Source organism: Diadema antillarum, unplaced genomic scaffold, assembly GCF_040938485.1.
Source record: "Diadema antillarum isolate AM-2024a unplaced genomic scaffold, OU_Dant_1.0 seq00001884_RagTag, whole genome shotgun sequence".
NCBI lineage: Eukaryota > Metazoa > Echinodermata > Echinoidea > Diadematoida > Diadematidae > Diadema > Diadema antillarum.
In genome coordinates, this window is record NW_027272552.1 from 157,352 (window position 1) to 179,231 (window position 21,880).

General features: G+C 38.7%; 1 protein-coding gene across 1 annotated transcript; it reads right to left on the minus strand.

Moving 5' to 3' along the window:
* Window positions 1–12,093: 12,093 nt before the first annotated feature.
* On the minus strand, window positions 12,094–19,754 carry LOC139712973 (monocarboxylate transporter 9-like). The gene is made up of 4 exons (XM_071624753.1): window positions 19,549–19,754; window positions 15,635–15,775; window positions 13,572–14,756; window positions 12,094–13,094 (listed from the first exon to the last, which is right to left on the minus strand). Exons 1-4 carry the CDS (start codon window positions 19,748–19,750, stop codon window positions 12,922–12,924), a joined length of 1,701 nt encoding a protein of 566 aa, XP_071480854.1. The 5' UTR covers window positions 19,751–19,754; the 3' UTR covers window positions 12,094–12,921.
* Between the last annotated feature and the right edge of the window lie 2,126 nt (window positions 19,755–21,880).

The window sequence follows — 21,880 nt, forward strand, 5'->3', positions numbered from 1 at the left end:
TTCAAACGTGAAAGCAAACATCCGCTATTTGTTTTAGCATCTAACTGAGCGGATTAATACCATTAATCATTTCCAAAATTTAAAGCAACAATCTGTTATTTATTTTTGCATCGTACGGAGCAGAATATTACCGTTATTCATTTCAAACATCCGACATTTATTTCATTATCGAACGGAGCCCAATGTTACTGCTGTCCACTTCCGAAAGTGAAATGAATCATCTGACAATTATTTTATCATCGCACGGAGCCGAATGTTACTGTTTTTCATTTTTGAACGTCAAGGCAGACATCAGACATTTTGGACTATGAAACGTATAGCTGAATGTTACTGATATTTATTTTGAAATGTACCGTAGCAAATATCCAATATTTTTTTTTATCATCGTATGGGGCAGAATGTTACTGTTGTTCACTTCCAAACATGCCAAACGTAAAAGCAATCATTCGACATGTATTTTAGCATCTTCCGGAGCTGAATGCTATTGACATTTACTTTCGAACGTAAAAGCACACATCCGGCATTTATTTCATCAGCGTATACGGAGTTGAATATTATTGTTATTCACTTCAGAACATCTAAGCAAACATTCGACATTTATTTTAGTATCTTCCGGAGCTAAATGTTATTGCAATTTACTTTCGAACATAAAAGCAAACATCCAGCATTTATTTCATCATTGTCAGGAGTTGAATATTATTGTTACTCTTTTCCGAACGTCAAAGCAAACATCAAACATTGATTTTACCATTAAACGCAGCTGAATGTTACTGTTATTCATTTCGAAATTTAAAAGCAAACATCAGACAGTTATTTTAGCATCATATGGACATGATGGAGCAGAATATTACTGCTATTTTCTTCCGAACATAAAAAACGATCATCTGACATCTATTTTAGCATCTTCCGGAGCCGAATGCTATTGCTATTTACTTTCAAAAGTATAAGGAAACATCCGATATTTATTTAACCATCGTACGGAGTTGAATGTTGCTTTTCATTTCCGAACGTCATAGCAAAAATTCGACATTTATTTCAGCGTCTTCCGGAGCCGAATGTTATCCTTATTCATTTCCGAACGCAAAATCAAATATCTAACATTAGTTTTAGCACCATACGGAGCTGAGTCTTATCATTATTCATTTCCAAAAGTATGAGCAAACATCCGACATTTATTTTAGTATCATACCGAGTTGAATATTACCGTCATTCATTTCCACAATTAAACGCAAAACTCTGACATTTATTTTAGCATCTTACGTAGCCGATTGTTACCGCTGTTCATTTTGAAAAGTAAAGGCAAACATCCGACTTTTTTTTTTTTTTTTTTTGGTGGCGCGATCGGGCCACCAAAATCTTTATTTCTGAAATTTTGATTTCATTTCCGATTTTCACTCAATTCATTCATATAAAAGTTGATTCAATTCAAATTGACAAGCATGCAAACAATCAGTATTCACTATAACAGACACCATGTTGAACATCGATAAACGTTGAACATCGATAAACATCGGATAAGTCGAAGAAAATTCGACGTACGCGTACCTCGAAATTCGCGTACGTCGAACCATTTTCTTCAGTCCCGACGAATTCGAGGTATCCGAGTTTGACTGTAACCTCAAACCGCATGCTGTGTTTAATTGCATAGATGACAACATCTTTAATACATAAAAGGCATGACTATTTTGTGCTTTATTTGTGCATTTCTCTTTGTAATGTATATTTTGTTGGTTTAGTTGGCAGTGAGTGTGCCAAGGTATTACCGTGTTCAGTGTTTATATTTAACTTTGTGAACACAGGTTTGTAATTACTATTTTGAAGTGAAAAAAGTGACATGTATATACTTGTATTAATTTAATTTGCAGATTATCGAGTGCACGTACAAGTTTATTTTTGCTCCTTTCAGCTTTTTTGGCTTCTTCCCTTTCTTTTCTTTGCTGTATAATATCTTCTGTGTTTTCTCATGTACGTAGGTACACATGTATGTCTACGTGTCGTAGGAATTAACTGAAGCTGTATTAGAAAGATGTCTGTTTTTTGTTCGCTTGTTATTTTTTTTAACTACTATATCACCTGACAATTTTAAGTTTCTCCACATGCATGGGTAATATGTATTCCTGTGAATTGTGTGGTGAAAAAAAAAAAGAAAGTTTTATAGGACAATTTCTGTGAAGACAAAGGCTCTTTATTGAAATGAGGAAATTTTGCTGGACCCAATTATTTATTTGGCTTTGTCCCTCCTGATACACTATATTTAATGACAGTTGCCGTTTTGGGGTCCTCACAACGCTGTTCCTCAGTGCAGTGAAAATTCAATAACGCAGATTTACTGTATTGAGCGCTACTACACCAGCACATGTATAACAAGTTTTAATTGAATGCTAAAAGAATTGTTTGAAATGATATTTTTCCATCACTGTGATACACTGTTATACAAAACAGTTGCAGAATAATATTTTGTCGCATGTAACTTGTATACATGGTGTTGTTTTTTCAGTTTTTTGCATGAATGATTTTCCTGATTTTTTTCTCAGCACAGCCTGTGTAGGAACTAGAATTGAGCAGTTTCTACTGCACCTTGTTGGATAGGTCCCTGTAGATTTACTTCAAAAACGGTTATAACCTTGCATTGTAATGATATGAAATTCACTTGCTAATGCTTGCTTTGGTACAAGCATTAACTCGACAGACTCGGCCATCAAATGTCAGGCTATTAATAGTCTTTCACTGTATGTAACTTTTGGAAGATCCACAAGTATGGTACAATTTAGTTCTGCAATTAACTGAAAAAGTATACCGGTTAAAAAAAAGTAACAGCTACATGTGTATTATTCATTAATTACACCCGAATTAATTGTTTTCATGTAGTTCTCTTGCAACTCATGCAAGTGATAACTTCAGTCCAACCAAAAAAAGGTGCAGTTTCTATTAAAGGGAAACTTTGGGAATAACCGAGAGAGAATATATAAGGTTTGTGTGCGTCACAGACCCGAAGTCTCAGTCCGGCATATTCACATAGACCTAATATTCTTTTGTCGAGTATGGGCGTGATTTTTCTACTCCTATAGTTGTACGATTTGTTATATGCTCGACGTAGACCAAAATAATGTGATGACGTTACATTGTACTACGATAATGCGTGATTACCTAAAATTGTTACCAAACTTCCAGCAACGTTTGCTTGTAGCACCTATGTAGGATGGAACACAAAAAGAAAAAAGTGTCCCAGAGTTGCGAATTTGGTACCCAAATCCAAGTGTGTAGACACCAAGGGCACCTACATTATGTACTTAGTATGGTGTATTTGTAATAGCTGGCATTGGATGTTCGCTGTATGGGTTTTGTCAATACATGTATGAGGCCATGCTTATTTTCCTCTGAAACTATCCCCCCCCCCCTTCCTCTCTCTCCCTCTCTCTCTCTCTTCCTCGTATTTCATGTACAGCTGTACTACATCACTCACTCTTCAAAGATAATTATATTAACTGCTTGACTGTGCGTGATGTACCTGAAGTGAATAATAAACAAAACACAAAAGACAAAACAGTGATTCCAGTATGAATATAATATGTATTGGTGTCATTTTTCAAACAATTGGAAAATGTATTATAAATTTCTTTCTTATGTTTCGTACTTTTATGAAGTTGTAGTTTGTTCAACTTCGTTAATACTAATAGGGAGCTTTAGATATGTGACGCGGACGTAAACATAGACGACGATTGCGTTGGCCGTTTTCCTCTCCCCGCGTCGTGTTGCAAACGCGAAGACGCGCGTGTACAACCCATAGAAAGTTAAATGGCGCCCCCTTATGATCACTCCATCAGATTCATCACGCCACTCGTGAATTTGAGCGGACGCCAAAATTGCCCAGAACTAATCGACGCGTGATCGGTTTTGATATTAGCGATTTCGCGCATGCGCAGACATTTCTTTTCTTTCTTCTTCTTTTATTTCATCTGAATGTCAGCGTCGCGAAAATCTAAAGCTCCCTAATACTGCCTAATGTGAAATCCTTTGGAGACGCTTCAGAAAAAAAAAATAAGACGCAAAACTTGTAAATGAAGTACTCGACAATTACACGAAAGAGTGTCGTGGAATAATTTGGGAGAATGACATCCCAGTGTAGTGCACAATTCAAATAAAGCTTTTAAATGAAGAAAGTTCAACGTGTACATTGTTTAAAGCCGAATCCGTTTCCATGATCTTTGGTTGAAAATAAGTAAAACTGAAATTAACAAAATTGTAAAAATCTCATCCAAACATCACATTCAGAAATAAAAGTAAAGGTTACCATGTCATGACGGTACAACATTTGACTTGAAAGATTGGCACGACAGACAATTTTGTGTATAAGAAATATATTATGTATTTGAAAAAAAAAAATGAATGTCTACATGTTTACAGCTTTAGCCGCCTTTCCCATCACAACCACCATTATGAAGCAATGTCTCGTGTAATTTGATCAATTCAATTACATTTTGGTCAGCAAGAAATACCCTAGGTGAAACACTGAAGTGTCAAAACTTCATTGTGACCGATTTTGAAATATCGAACACTCTGGCTGATTCATTTCGCTCTTCACGCGCAGACTGAACATGGACAGAAATTGTACTTTATAAATGGTGAAATAATTCCATACTTGCGGATTTGTATCAACCTGCGTTACTTTGGTCTGTAGCTGTGAAATCTTTGGGATGTGTACTGGTCTTGGATACGGGCTGGACCCACAATTACGTAATGTACCTTCTATGGAGACGCACTATCAAAAGGAAAAGCAAACCCAAATTATGAAAATGTGAATTGAGTGAAAGCGGCAATATTAGTTCGAGGAAAATCGGACATTTAATTCTTCTTACCAAGCGATGACAGCAGTATACCTGCCAACATTTCAAGATGAAATATCTTTACTCGTGGATTGCTAAAATCTTATTTTATATGCAAACTGAAGTTAAAAATCTTAACTTTCAGTCAAATCTTCACAAAATACAGATGAAAGGTATATCTAGATATTTTTTTTAAATCATATTTCTCTGATAGAAAATCTGATTTTGCTAATTTTAATGTAAAAAATCTTACTGAATCTGATAAAATCTTATTAGTTGGCAAAAATGTGACAGCACCGACATTTTACTTCTGATTCTGTTGTTCGCGATTCCTCAAGCTTTTTCCCTGATGGTGTTCCACTTATATTGCTGCTTTCACTGGTTTCCTTAGTTTGAGCGGTGTAGTGGGCACTGTCATCACTTGTGCCAAGGCTGTGCACAATTTTCACACACATGGAGAGTTGGTACACTAGCGTGGCACGCACAGAATTAAACAACATAATTTACATGAACGCACACCAATAATCATGATTTGTTAGCACCTTGGAAGTAATCGGCCGTTTATGGATGTTAGTGCTGCTGCTGTACGTTGCCTGACTGAGACTGGCTTAGATCCAATACATTTCTTTTGTATTGAATGATTGCAGTGTGTTCCTGTCGTTTTTTCTACTTTCAGCCAGTTTGGTGAAAATCTTGTTAATGCACAAAATTAAAGTTTTCTGCCTTTAAAACATCGATTTCATGAAGTCCTTAGTACAAGGAAGCTCTGTTCACTCGCTGTCATAAAATCTTACTATTCTTTAATATGGAAAGCAAGCAGTTTAGCAATCTTAAAAAAGGGACAAGCGATTCGCACTGAACGCATAGAATAGGCCAGAGTTAAAAAAGATTGAATAAACTCAACCACAACCAAAAAAGTTTATAAAGTGAATTATCTATGAGTAGTTACTAACCGGGGGGCCAAAAGCTAAAAACAGAGGTCGAGTTGCACTCTCTCTACAAACTAAGTAGACCATGATTATTTTCAAGTTTTTATTGTAACAAACAACATTCCACTGGTCTACCTCAAAAAATTTGTTGCGAAAGCCTCCAAATCCAAGATGGCGTCCAAGATGGCCGCCATATTTACTGAATTTGTTATTTCAAAGATAGAATTTGATTGAAAGATCAGATATCAACAAATGTGATGTCATATGAAAGAAAATAAAATTTTCTACAAGTTGATACCATTTTTATGGGTTATTGTGATAAGTGGATTGAGATTTTAAGGAAAAAACACTCATTTTTTGATATTTTTCTGAAAAAAGGAAAATCATGAAAATGCTTGATTCAGCATAAATCAGAGAAAGACTGAAGGATTATCTTGAAACGTTTCAAGAATTTCGTTTGACATATAATTAATATTTGGAGAAAATTAGGGGTCAGTACCGTTTTTGGTTCAGGAGTTATAATGTCTCAAACTTGAAAACTCACTATGTAAAAATGGCCACTTTAGTTGTGACAATACCTTGTTGGTCGTAAAAAGAGCCTGCGCGCGCCAAGACTACTACACGCACCACTGACACTGGCGCTTGTAGCAGTGCCAGTGGTGCGTGTAGTAGTCTTGGCAAACGCAGACATTTTCTTTGACAAACAAGGGTTTGTGCCTGCAAACTAACTTTTCATACCAAGTGGTAGCTCAGGTGACGCTGATTGCTATTATTTCAAAGTAGATTGTTCTGAAGCAGATGAGATGAAGCAAAAATATCTTTCAAATAGAGGTAGAAGCTTGAAACAACCTTGCTATAGAAACAAAATCTGGATCAATCACTCAAAAAATTCAAGATTGCAGGCCATCAAAGCTGACATAGTGTATAAATTTGCGCCAAAGTAAATGTATTATTTCGTTTTTGATACAATTTTGTCTGTTGTGCTATCTTAAACCGTCTTAGGTTTTTATGGACACATTTTTAGAACCAGTGATATTCTACTCTCCGAAAAAGAAAAAAAAAACCCAAATCGAGTGGAAGTTTTTGCTTTTGATGTGAGGAGTGAATAACAAGAAAACGGTGAATTTAGAGTGAAATTGGAGTGACCTTAATAGGCAGGGCTCCACACTAACTTTTATTTTTGGTGGCCCAAAGGCAAATATCCGTGCGTTTTTGGTGGCCCCGGGCCACCGGACCACCGTTAGTGTCGAGCCCTGCCTTAGGGATCACTTGTCACTCTTCGAGTGATCCCCGAGGTCACTCTAAAATGAATGAAAATGAACATTTTCACTCTCGAGTGATCCTGATATCTAATATGGGAAAGCATATCAATGGCATAAGCTCAGGTCAATTGTGACACTATAACCCACATGAAATCAGCCTAAAAACAATGTAAGAAAAATCTGGTAACAGAAAATACAGTTTCAGCGTGCTTATTTGTAAATGTGAATATACAGCACGATTAATCAATTTGGACAATTTTATTCGAACAATATACTGAAAAGTAATTTCGCACAACACATTTCGCACAACAAAGTTGAGAAATTGCCGCCATGTCGGATTTTTTTTTTTTTTTTTTTTTGGGGGGGGGGGGTTCGGATCAGAAGGGCTTTCAAGGACATCTACGGATCAGACATTATTACACATATACCATCATCATTCAGGCGTTTCTACAACAGCAGAGTAACATACAAGTAAAAAAGCATATCTTTGATACAGAAGCATTTCTTTTTTATCAAAGATTGGGCCTTACCCTAACACTGGAATGAGCTCCACCCCCCCCCCCCCAAAAAAAAAAGACCTTCAATATGGTTGACACTAGCACAATATCGTTCGGATGTATAGGAACATGTAATAGACAGCAATATAAGAAGATTAAAAAATATATCAAATTATAAGTTATAAGTTGAGATTTAACTTTGACGCAACACACTAAAGGTATTCTACCATTGGGAGAGATATCACATTCGATTTATATGTGCAGGTTAGTTGTATTACAAAACATTATACCATGTAAACAAATTATAATAAAGCCTAAAACATACGGAGATATCACCATTGCTTTTCAAGAAACCATAGCCATAACTGTTGACAATTTAGTATATAAAAAACATTCTTATCAGATCTATTTAGTATATCTAACAATATTTAGCATTAATTATACTGATTTCAGTTTGTTCTATCCCTAACTCACAGTTTAGAACTAGTTTGAGGAATTAAGTAAAGCTGGGTTTTTGTTTTACGTGCACTAATGGTAAATAATGCCTTGAACGACAACCTCGATTAATTACCGCCATCTTGAATTTTGTGTGGATACTATTTTTATTGCTAAATATTACACATTGGCAAAATTTGTGCCAAATTCCAAGCTCCTATCTCTTTTTGGAAAATACTTTCTGTTCAATTTTATCTGCCTCAGAACAATCTACTATGATGAAATGCTAAAGTTATAGCGATCAGCGTCACCTATTGGCATGAAAAGTTAGTTTGCAGGTACTTGCAAGTCACTAGACCGTTACAGTATTACATGTGACCATGTAAACACATTGTATGCAAAATTTATAATGCATAAATGTAATTTTTTTCAAGTTTTAGACGTTAATTTGTCAATAATGTATGATATTGCCTGTAATTCCAGAAATATGAATTATGTCTCAATCTCAGTAAATCTCAATCTCAATCGCAGGTTTCAAAATTATTCTTCAGTTCTTCTTTGATAAATACTAAATCATGCATTTTCACATTTCTTCCTTTTTTCAAAACAATATAAAAATATGGATTCCCCCCCCCCCCATTTATCACAATACACAGCTAAAGTGGTATCAACTTTTAGGAAGTTTTACTCTCCTTCATATGACATCAAATGTGTTGCAATCCAATGTCTCTATCAAATTTTATGTTTGAAATGTTAACTTCAATAAAAATGGCGGCCCTATTGGACCGCATCTGTACTTTCGAGGTTTTTGCAACAAATCTATTGAGGTGTAATTACGGAACATTGCTTAGTATGCTTAATATTATGTATGGTCTTGTTTATAGAGAGAGTGGAACTCGAAAAGTAAGCACGATCTTGGATTTGACCCTCTGTGACGTCTTTGGGAACAGATGCGTGTAAATGCATATTATGTAAAATGGGATTTCAAGTTTGAGACATTATAACTCCTGAACCAAATACAATACTGACCTCTTATTTTCTCCAAATATTGATTATATGGGAAAGATGTTAATTTCTGCATGGTTTTCATAAACATTTTTAATTTAATTTTTTTCACTTTTTAGAGAAATTACATGGTGCATTCTGAAAAAAAAAATGTCTCCGTAAAAACCTAAGATGGTTTGAAATAGCATTAAAATGTTCAGAATATATAAAAACCATATAAATAGACAGCAAAACAGACAAAATTGTATCAAAATCGAAATGATACATTTACTTTGGCGCAATACACTATGTCAGCTTTGATGGCCTGCAATCTTGAATTTTTTGAGTGATCGATCCAGATTCTGTTTTAAACTTTCTATAGCAAGGTTGTTTCAAGCTTCTACCTCTATTTGAAAGATATTTTTGCTTCATCTCATCTGCTTCAGAACAATCTACTTTGAAATAATAGCAATCAGCGTCACCTGAGCTACCACTTGGTATGAAAAGTTAGTTTGCAGGCACAAACCCTTGTTTGTCAAAGAAAATGTCTGCGTTTGCCAAGACTACTACACGCACCACTGGCACTGCTACAAGCGCCAGTGTCAGTGGTGCGTGTAGTAGTCTTGGCGCGCGCAGGCTCTTTTTACGACCAACAAGGTATTGTCACAACTAAAGTGGCCATTTTTACATAGTGAGTTTTCAAGTTTGAGACATTATAACTCCTGAACCAAAAACGGTACTGACCCCTAATTTTCTCCAAATATTAATTATATGTCAAACAAAATTCTTGAAACGTTTCAAGATAATCCTTCAGTCTTTCTCTGATTTATGCTGAATCAAGCATTTTCATGATTTTCCTTTTTTCAGAAAAATATCAAAAAATGAGTGTTTTTTCCTTAAAATCTCAATCCACTTATCACAATAACCCACAAAAATGGTATCAACTTGTAGAAAAATTTTATTTTCTTTCATATGACATCACATTTGTTGAAATCTGATCTTTCAATCAAATTCTATCTTTGAAATAACAAATTCAGTAAATATGGCGGCCATCTTGGACGCCATCTTGGATTTGGAGGCTTTCGCAACAAATTTTTTGAGGTAGACCAGTGGAATGTTGTTTGTTACGATAAAAACTTGAAAATAAGCATGGTCTACTTAGTTTGTAGAGAGAGTGCAACTCACTCGTTAAGTAAGCGACTTTTTGGGGTTTGGCCCTCCGGTTATACTGCGTGAGCTGAGAATATCCTTGACCTCTTAATTATTCTTTTTTTCTTCTTCTTGGTCTTCCCAAGTTTTTTTCCCTGTAAATTCTCTCTATCTGTCTTTCCTTCTTCCTTCTTCAGTCCATGGTGTAAAATTCGGACTCTAAAAAGTGTAAGGCACGGTTCAATAACGGTTTTCATGTGGGGCTTTGTAAATTACCACAAAAAAATAATAATAAAACAAATATATATATATATATATATATATATATATATATATATATATATTTATATTTATTTATTTATTTATCTATTATTATTATTATTATTATTATTATTATTATTATTATATATTATTAAACCGAAATCCAGCTGCGTCGTTTCATAACCTATAATAATTATCATATTGTAGGATCTATAGCTTCAAAGCAAACGGGCGTAATCTTACTCAAACACTTATCGACATGAAAATCTATTAAGGCAAATCGATGTGGTTTCATAATTTTAAAGAAACTGAAAAAAAAAATTACGGCATAGCAACTGCACGTATAGTTTTATGCTGGCTTTATGGGAGGGCAACTGGTGAATAAATCGAGTTCAATATTCAAAATGTATTATATTATCATAAATACAGCTTTCATTTCTACGAATCGATGGACTTGATTAAAAATAGATTACTTGTGCGTTCGACATGATTATGTTACCAAAAAGAGATAACACATCTATAACGATTGTTTTGCTCATCAATGAGCTACACAGTCATGAAAATTAAAATACACTGTAATTACATTGTACAATGTACGTATGGATTTTAAATGTTCAGAAGCGTGGGGAGACGATTCAGGTTGGCCCGATTAAAGCCACTTCAGTCGCTGCCCATCGGAGTTACTCGAAAGCTACGACTAGCGCAGACCTGCGCGCCAGCCTACGGGAATAATAATTATTATGTACATGAACATCGAAAAATTCGCTCTTGATAACATTCGAATGCGCTCGAGATTCTCCTCCTATATGTGTAATAGGTCTACTCATTAAGATTCACTGGTGAATTTACACAGTGATTATTTACGGGGATTCTCGAAAACACGCGAATCGGGCCGGAGTTCCCCTTGCGCAAAAGCCCAAGCTACCAGGGGGGCGTTTCATCAACGTGTTCGTCGGAGGTTTTCACCGACAAATTTGCTATCAGCCAATCAGACGCAAGGATTTCAGTAGCTTTTAACAGTTGTCGGTGTAAATCACCGACAAAAAGTTTCATGAAACGGTCCCCAGGTAGGTTCCTACCATACTGGAAACTTCACATCAAGATGACTGGTAATCTACATAATAATCTTCGGCATAAGCATGATAGCCATGACCATTACACATAAAACAATCATGTACCATCTCTTTCTCTCTTGTGGTAGACGCCTAAACCCTTTCTGTGCCACACGCTTTGGACAGTGTGTAAACCTCAATGAGGTTTTCTGTGCAAATCAACACTCAGAGCACACGAAGGTTTAATTACTAGTAGTTGAACACATCAAGTTGTGCGTCACGGGGGGGGGGGGGGGGGCTATCAAATCGGCAGCACAGAATTGCTGGGAATAATTGGGTTGTACTAAATTGCAGCGTCAAGAAATCTCTCCCTCTTAGACGAAGGCAAAGAAAGGCTGATTCTCAACAGGTGTTTTCAACGAAAAAGCAAAGCAAAGCAAGACAAAAAAGTATACACGGTAAGATGACCATAGAGGATATCTATCACCAACGTTCGACTAAGACCATACATTCTTCAACAAACATAAAAAAAAAATCGCCATTCCTAAAAATCATAATAATCATTTCTTGAACACGAACATAAAAATGCCCGTCTGGTCTATGCAAGGACGCCTCCCTCAATGTCTGAACATTCCCTGTGTTCCATTCGCGAATTTCCTGTAGGCCTACCGTCTGAACACAAAGCGATCAGGCGTCTGCTGTGCACAGAGCGTGTAGGGCCTATATGAAATTTTCAGTTTTGGCGTTCAGATTGCTGCGCACACTGTCAACTATACCGAACATTATGCATCCACAGCTGTTGCTATGGAAACTGTTCTTTCTTCTTTATGTTGTTCAACCGCAGCATACTGATGAAGGAAAAATAGAAGGGTTTGATATATTCATCCATCGGCACAAATGAAATATAACAAACGACAAACGAAAATGATTATAAGAAAAAGATATCAAAATGCAATCGCTTCACGGGTCGTCCGGGCAGTCGCGTTATGATGGATCTAGGCGCTGAGTATAACAGTATATAAGCATGATAAGACGTTTCATGACAAGCCAAAATACTGAAAGCTGCTGAAGGAACAACAGACACCATCAATGCGACGGAAGGGTGGAGGGGGTAGGGCAGGACTAAGTGTTAATCGCATGGACTTGTCAATAGTGCTCCGATCGCCATTTCACCGACATTCCAAGCATCCCTCACAGCCGTCGGGTCGCAGGGCTAGCTAGCATCCTACATCTCAGCTCACTGTAAAAAGTACAGGAAGTCTGGACAGCTCTGGATACATTCAATCTCTGGTACGCTTTCAAGTGGGGCCACAATGCGATACAAGGGCGAGCATTTGGGCACTTCTTCCTGCGCTTCGTATTACACGATTTTTGGTCTACTGACTTATTGCCACTTGATCCTCACAAGGTAAAGCTGATGGCAACGAGAAAGACTGTGTACAAGTTGTCCTTGAGTCTGAGCGATGGAATCGTGTCATTTGGAAGGAATATTCCACAACGAAGACAACAACAGAACGTTACATCGCGTGCTAGACAGCAGCAGGCTCGTCGGTTGGTACGGGCTCGCGACCACCGCGCCGCCGCCACCTCCGGCAGCACGATGCGAAGAGGGGCGCCGAGATGAGGAAACCGCAGATGACGTCGATGAAACCAATCACGCAGAAAGACACGTTGTAGGACTTCGTTTGGTCGTATATACCACCTGAGGTAGTGAAGAGAAGAACAAACGAATCGGGTAAAACAAATTTTGCATAGAGAATCTCTGAGTCTCTGTTTCCTCACTTAAAACCACGCATCATTTTATCAATGTACACAACTTACCGCAAAAGAACCGGGCAGGGAGTTCTCTGGGGGAGGAGTTGAATAGCAATCCGAATATAAAATAAATACATACTTAAATATGAAATTTAAATTTCTCCTTAGGGATTACGGCGACTTAAAATGTAACTTGGCCTTCACAGAAATGCAAATATTAATGAGATCAAGTAAACTCAGGCATAAAGCCACTGGACATTTGAGCAGTTTAATTCAGACATAATCATTAAAATCTTAAATTCAGATAAGCACTTAAAAAAAAAATATCGTTTTCTTTTTCGATCTGTTATATTTGTATGGGACATGAACCAGTATCTTAAAAAAAGAGTAGTAACGCAAAATATACACCTGTAGCACAACTCACCGAGGAGAGCCCCACTAATGGGGAAACCAACTCCAAGGGACACCAGGAGCATGGAGACGGCAGGCTTGTAGCGTTCAGTCGCCACGGCACCGTTGACTATGATGAACTGCAGCGAGGTTTTTGAGCCGAGCGAGAAGCCGTTAATGAAAGACAGGATGGCCAAGAACCAAAAGGTGTCGGCCGCGAAATTCAGGCAGAAGGCCACCGCGGACATAAGGTTGAGGAGGAGGTAGGTGAACTCGTTTCGCAGGATTCTCTTCGCCGTAAAGAAGCCGATGAGGAACCGCCCAAGGATGTTGCCGACCCCACCGGCCGTGGCGATGTAGACGGCCATCTGGGAGTTGAAGCCCTTCGCCTCGGCGTTGGGAATGACGAAGAGGACCCAGCCGTCGTACGAGACGCCGAAGAGGATCGTGGCCAGGCAGATGCCGAAGAAAATGGGGTAGTCGACGAAGAGGAACAGATCGAAGAGCTTCGCTATCCCGCGGAACCACCGCACAACGAAGTTCTGCTTGTTTTGCCGCTCCTTCTCGTAATCCATCGCCGCAATGTTTTCCTTGACGGCGACGCTGTTGGACGTGGCGTCGTAGCAAGCCACAATTTCGCAGCTCTTCGCCGCTGACGACTCGAATTCGGTTGCATGGGCAGCAGAGCCATTGGGCGTCTCACCACCGCCACTGATCCTATGTAGAACGTTCTTGCCAGTAGCTTTGCAATTGGAGTTCGTGTTTGCGGAGGAATGGCCACCGTTGTGCGCCGTCCGGTGGTCATTCAACAACTCGTGCACTTCATCGAGTTGGTCCTCACTCGTACTTGCAGCGCCCTCTTGCGACTGACTATCAGAGGCTGAGTGACACGCACCGCTATGTCCCCCTCCCTCCTGCTCCTCTTTTTCCTTCATTCGCCTCTGCAGATCTTCTTCGCTCGACGTGGCGGTCGCCTCGGCTTTTGGGATCGGCTCCATCAGGGCCCCGCTAACCATGGTGTTTAGGTTGATGGCGCCGAGGATCATCAGGGCTCCTCGCCATCCGTAGTTTTCCACGAAGACCTCGAACAGTAGTGGAAGAATCATGAGTCCGATGCCGCCTCCAGTTAAGTTTATGCTGGAGGCTATCTCGAAGAGGTCTGGAAAGTAGTCTACAGGGCTGGAGTTCGCTGGTAAGACGACAGTACTAAAGCCGATACCTGGGAAGAATGTCAAAAATACGATAAGAGAGTTCGCAATTTCCGCACAAGTTAATCAATTGCAACAGTAATTTGGCTGGTCTAGTACAAAATCTACGGTGACTGTATTATCTCGTTGGCTTTTGAGAGCCGGAGAACAAATATCAGCACAGAGTTAGCCAACTGTCGAGCAGATCCTTGTGCGCTGGGATTTATAGAATCTGGTTTTCATTATGGCTTATGTTGCTATTTTTGTTAAATTGTAGAAAAATCTCGTTCAGGTTATTCTGTTCACTATCTCTTACAGTAACAATATGCGCGCAACTTGAGGCACTAGATAATGTATGTCTGGTGTAGACATGGCTATAAGCCACGTCTACACCTATCCAAAAACTTGAAGTTATACTAATTACGAGCGTAAAAATTCCTTCCCCTAACCACGACAAAACTTCGATGCCGTTCACACCTACATGCAATTAGCAAAACCTCAAGGTAATGCTAACTACGATAGAAAATAAAGGGCGCCTAGTTCGCACACACGGTTGTGCGCTACTGTAGGAAAATTGAGCGTCGTGGTTAACAAAATTCCGTTCACACTTGTCGCAGTTTTAACGCTCTGTGGGGGGCATTCCCAAAACCACGATGACACTACGACAAAACCCTAGGAAATCTTATGGTGTTGGCGTGGTGTCTTCGCCTTAAGGTTTTGTCGTAGTTTTCAAAACTACGTGCGTCTACATCTACACTAACTTGGAGTTTAGTGCCTCGTAGTTAACAAAACTTCAAGTTTTGAAAACCTTAAGGTAAAGGGATCTAGGTGTGAACCTCACTTTTGTATGTGTGTGTGGGTGTGTGCGCGCGCTCATGTAAGGCGCTCTCTATGGATAATCTCTACTCACCGAACATGAAAAGCGCCGCTGCAAACTGGGAACCGATGTTGGCGAGCGAGGACAAAATGAGTCCGGCAGAGCCCACGAGACCGCCGACCATTACCACCTGACGAACCGAGAACCTTCGCAGGAGAGGGGTGTTCATTACCGCTGTTATAAAGAAAGGACAAGAAGGCGACGGAGAAGAAGGAGGAGGAGGAGGAGTAGAAAGGGAAGAATAATGAGAGAAAAAGAAAGCGTATCAAAGTTCATTCAATCAAACGGGATGGCAAAAGTTTCAGCAACATCAGCTGTATTAAAACACACACCCAACCACAAACATACACACACACACACACACACTATACTACGCAATCTTTAAGTCTTACATGTTTTCGCCGAACTAAAAAGGATAATTGTCACAACTTCAATTATTTTACATCTTGGACACTAAAATGGATGAATGCACAAGGTTAATATTATGAAACTTGCAATTTTGGTCCAGAATTCAGCCACCACAACCCTTACCCATAAAAGCCATCAACGCTCGATTAATAACACAAACAGGAGAATAGATAAACCAAGTAAATAGATATGCTGTTCAGGCTGTCAGGCCATGGATTTTCTTTGTAAGTTCGTGTCAAAAGAAAAAGGAGGAGGATAACGAGGATCAAAAAGAGACGTTCTCTTGACAAGTTTGCGCCATACTTAAAGGACAAGTTCACCTTCATAAACATAAGGATTGAGAGAATGTAGCAATATTAGTAGAACACATCATTGAAAGTTTGAGGAAAATTGGACAGTCCGTTCAAAAGTTATGAATTTTTGAAGTTTTTGTGCAGTAACCGCTGGATGAGAAGACTACTGCAGTGTGTGAATAACTTAGATGTCACATGCGTACAACAATATAAGGAAAATATAAAGAGAATTTCACAAAATTTCATCTTTTGAAAAAAGTACACATTCCCCCGACTCGTTACCGACAAATGTTATGGGTAATATTATTCCCCCTGCCTTTAGAAAGAGTCAAGTCAAGTGCTCTTTTATTATGCGAAAAAAGTGAAAATATGTTGAATTTTCTTTACATTTTCTTTATACTGTTGTACGCATATGACTCACAAGCTGTAGTAGTCTCCTCATCCAGCGGTTCCAACACAAAAATTTTAAAAATTCATAACTTTTGCATCGATTGTCCAATTTTCCTCAAACTTTCACTGATGTGCTCTACTAATATTGTTGCATTCTCTCAATCCTTATGTTTATGAAGGTGAACTTGTCCTTTAACTTCACACCTGTGCTGCATGCAAACAACTACATGTATAATCATGAAGAGTTTTATTGCAAAATGAGCTAAGCGTCATTCTTAAACATTTCAAAGTAAGTCCATCTCATCAGATAGAGCAATCATTAGATCTTTCCACTAATACCTCACTCGTTACATAACAAGGAATATTCTGGAAAAAACATACTGTATTTTCTTATCATTTTCTTTGTTTTCTAGCACCTTTAATCACAAATACCTCGACGTAACAAGAATGGATCTAGCGCGATTTACGACAAATCTCTTCAAAAGTACAATATTGCAGCAGAGCCAATGACACCATCATCTCCCAACTCTTTCTGACTCTCCTCCCCGTTCCTACACAAGATGAATTGTTAAGTGATCGATTATAACCATTCTGTCATTACAACCCCTTTCTCATAAAAGTTCTCGTTGATGGCAGGTTGGTACGGGACTACAATACTCAGACATTTTTGCTCTAAAGGATAATATGTAATTGTATTAACACAAAGCACCAGAAAATCGAACTGTAGAGTTTGATTGCAAAAACCGATAAGTCCATTTTTGAAGATTTTGAATTGAGGTCTCTGTCATAAAGTGCAAAATGATAGCTTTTAAATGATATAAAATATTGGTCACTACATATAAAGGTACATTTTTGAAGTTATGGTCAAAAGAAGCAACAATTTTGTTATTCTTCTCTTAATTTTTCTTGACCTTTAATCGCAAATATCTCCATTTGGCAAATATGGACTTATCGGTTTTTGCAAACAAACTCTTCAACTGCAGTCAGGTGGCAGTTGAGAAAAAAAAAAGGTGTGTGACTTTAGCATCAACTTTTCGAATGATGAGTCAGGAAACTGAAACAATCCAGTTAGAGAAGTTCTTCCGAGTGAAAACTTCCTGAAGAGTTGTGGCTCCTCCTTACCCTTTTTCTCGTGTCTCTTTTGTTCAAATAGGGTTATTATTGGTCGATTGCATGTTTATCCCTGTGTCTCGCCCATCCCCCGCCATCGCCATATGAAGGACAGTCTCTATGCGTGTAGCCTTTTGTCAAGGCCCTCCCGCCATATGACGACTATGAGACTGGCAAACGAAGCGACACAGCCGAGCGCGACAGCGTAACCCACTCCGCTGCCGTCAAGGTGGGCTCTCTTCACCATACAGCGAGAGGGCCTTGACAAAAGGCTACCTTGAGTGGGGAAAGTCAGCTCCAAACAATAATAGCAACAACAACAACAACAACAGTCACCTGTCAAGGAGGCTTTGAGGAACTACACAAAATAACTGTGTTCAGCGTTACTACGTCACCTGTCGGAGTGTGCACTGCACTTTACACAGCTGGGGATACCGACAGACGTGACACTGCCCTGGCGTGACAATTTTGTGTGTTAATGTGATAATGGATCATTGTTCTTATGCTGTCGGAGTGACAATGTTACTCAGCGTTTCGTAGTACACAATGCTTGTGTTATGTACTGGAATTATGGGGACGGACTTAATATTTATATGTGAATACGCCCCAGTTGCTACATTACAGGGGAAGTATGGAAGGGATAGTCCCTTTCCTGTGTGTAACGAGCAGTAGCTGGTTCATTTCAGGTTACAGACACGGTTTAGCAACATTATAGTTGCCTGGTTTCAAGAACTGTTGAACTTCGATGAACGCGCTTTTCAAAATGTCCATTTTCCTGAAATGCAAAAAACAAACAGACAAACAAACACACACACACACACACTTACTCTGCCTAATACACTTTCGTCATCATTATTTTCTTTCGTTTCGTTTTGTTTTGTTTTGTTTTGTTTTGTTTTGTTTTTGTTTTGTTTTTCAGGGAACAACCAATGACTATCTCGAAAGGAAAGCAGGTCAATGAATTTAAGCTTTCCGGCTTCTCTGCGATTGTATCCAAACCTTCACCGGTATATTATTGCACTTCCTCTTATAGCATACATTTTGTTATTTCTGTATGACCACTTCCTTCATAGCCGATACATATATTGTATTTCTTCTTACAGAAAGCCATCAAATAACATCACCGGCATGTTCTAGGTTTGGTTTTCACACGGAAACATAAGTGAAACATAGGTCCTACCTATCTTTCCTGCGATAGGACGGTAAACAATTCTTCCTAAGCCATGTGTTTCACCTCCTTTCCTAGTTACCTACTGAAAAAAAAAATCACTCTGCTCTGAAATGTGGAAGATTTCATAACAGTAATCGATCTAACTGCTTGTTGAAAAGCATGTACTTGGAATGCACGTGAAATACCATTAGAATGCAATGTAATGCATCAATAAAATCTCTGGCAAAACCTGAATAAGACCAGGCCGCCTTTTATGAATACAAATCCTTATTTTCCTTGCACTGTTAAATACCGTCATTATGAAATTAATAACTGGTCTATAGCATTGAGAGCAAGTTTACATAAATCCAAATTCGTTTAATCCCTCCCCCCCTTCTATACAACAATCATACGATGTTTGTATTCATAATCGTCTGTATAGTGTATGCGTGTATGAATGTATGTATATATTATACGTGTATCCACGTGTGTATTTTAAAAGAGATAACAGAAGAGAAAAAGATTAAGGTGGGAGAAGAGGGGGGGGGGGTGGTAAGAGAGGGAGGGGACGGAGAGGAGGCCAGTGGTATACTTACAGAGCCAGTAGGTCGCCCCGTGGGCCATGCCGATGATGGTACCGATGTAGGCCGTCGACGTGCCGAAGTCCGACGTCATGTCGTTCAGGATGACGCCGAAGGAGCGCACGGTGCCCGTCTCCAGGAAGGAGACGAAGAAGACGCCCATTAGGATGAACCACCGCTTCACGCCCTGCGTCAACCGATGTCGCACGGGCTCCATCCTCCCTCGCGATTACGATCTCGTCTCGACGATGAAAAAACAGCGGTCCCTATATTATCAAAACGGAAGAAAAACGTGATGGAAAAGGTTTGATAGCGCTTTCTTATATAATCTTTCAAATGAAAGTGACACTCTTTGAACATGACACCCGTATACTTTACCATCAACTTCTTGTATGCAGAAACATATAATTCAATACAATGTTTTAATAAAGCAATGTTCCATGAACTACAGAATATAATACCGTAGTGTAATTAGGTAGTAGACCAATGAATAATATACAATAATGTCATATCATTGTTTTTATCAAACATAAAACTAATGTACCGCAATGTAAGACAACATGGCCTTAGCAGTGGTTAGCACGTAACACATCGTAACATGTAACACTTGTTTTTGGCACCAGCTGAGTGGCCTAAGTCAGGGGAATACGAGGGATTTCATCGGAGTCATCCCACGAGTTCGCCACCTACGAGACCTACAGCCCACGAGCTAGACATGGGAGGGGGGGGGGGTCCATGAGTACAAACCATTCCTTGAATATGAAGAGAAAAAAGTGGATAATGGGCTAGTCTTTGCGGGAGTGACCAAGTTATCGACAACGAGGCCATGTTGAAGGTTATGGATCATAAAAGGTTAGATGGAAACCCTAGACACAACCCTGCAGTCGTACAGGCTGGCCGCCCTGTTCATTTAACCACTTCCATAGACAAATCCCATCCATTTAGTGAGACATTCATTGATCCATCACAATAACACGCAAACTTGGAAGGAGTGCAATTTGTTATTGATGTCTTTAAAGTTCATGTGCTCATTTACGCATGACATTTTGTCATCACAATTAGGCAGGGGCGGATCCAGGAAATCCGTAAAGAGGGGGCGCGTTTACAAAATTATTTTTTTCTTTTTATTTCTTTTGTTTCAACAAAAAATAAAGGGGGGGGGGGGGCGTGCGCCGGTTGCGGTCCTCCCTGGATCCGCCCCTGAATAGCTATCAATGGAAAGAGGGAGAGTTCCCCTTTCCTCACAACCAACATAGCGCTCCCCCTTAGCTATCAATTATGAAATACATGTAGTAGCCCTCAAAATTTGGGTTACCTTTTTATACGCACTGTATAAGGTATTTTCTTCGTATAACCCATTCGTCAAGATTACTGCACTTTGATGATTGAAATTTGCGTTCGTTTGTAAACAAAAATGTGAAGTTTTAAATGTTCTTGCACATTAAAAAAAAAGAGAAAGAGTTAATGCATGTGCCAGCATCACACTCAATCTTGAATTTGGTGAGCAATTACAGTTTGTCCGTATTCAGGAATGAAAGAGTGGAGGAATTGGATGAAGTTTTCTGATTCGTAAATGTAGACTCGAAACTTCATCTTCATCATTATAATGTTAAAGGACAAGTTCACCTTCATAAACATAAGGATTGAGAGAATGTAGCAATATTAGTAGAACACATCATTGAAAGTTTGAGGAAAATCAGACAATCCGTTCAAAAGTTATGATTTTTTGAAGTTTTTGTGCAGTACCCGCTGGATGAGAAGACTACTGCAGTGTATGAATAACTTAGATGTCACATGCGTACAACAATATAAGGAAAATATAAAGAGAATTTCACAAAATTCCATCTTTTGAAAAAAGTACACATTCCCCTGACTCGTTACCGATACATGTTATGGGTAATATTATTCCCCCTGCCCTTAGAAAGAGGCAAGTCAATTGCTCTTTTATTATGCGAAAAAAGTGAAAATATGTTGAATTTTCTTTTATATTTTCTTTATACTGTTGTACGCATATGACTCACAAGCTGTAGTAGTCTCCTATTCCAGCGGTTCCAACACAAAAATTTAAAAAATTCATAACTTTTGCATCGATTGTCCAATTTTCCTCAAACTTTCACTGATGTGTTCTACTAATATTGTTGCATTTTCTCAATTCTTATGTTTATGAAGGTGAACTTGTCCTTTAAACTTAATGCACTTAACTGGGATTACAATAACGGATGACGCATAGACAATAGCTGAAAAAGTTCAGCTCCATTTCAACCCAGCCTCGTACAATATTAGATTATTACAATGGGAGTGATACAGATAACGCAAATTTTGATGTTCACCGGTTCAGCGGATATAG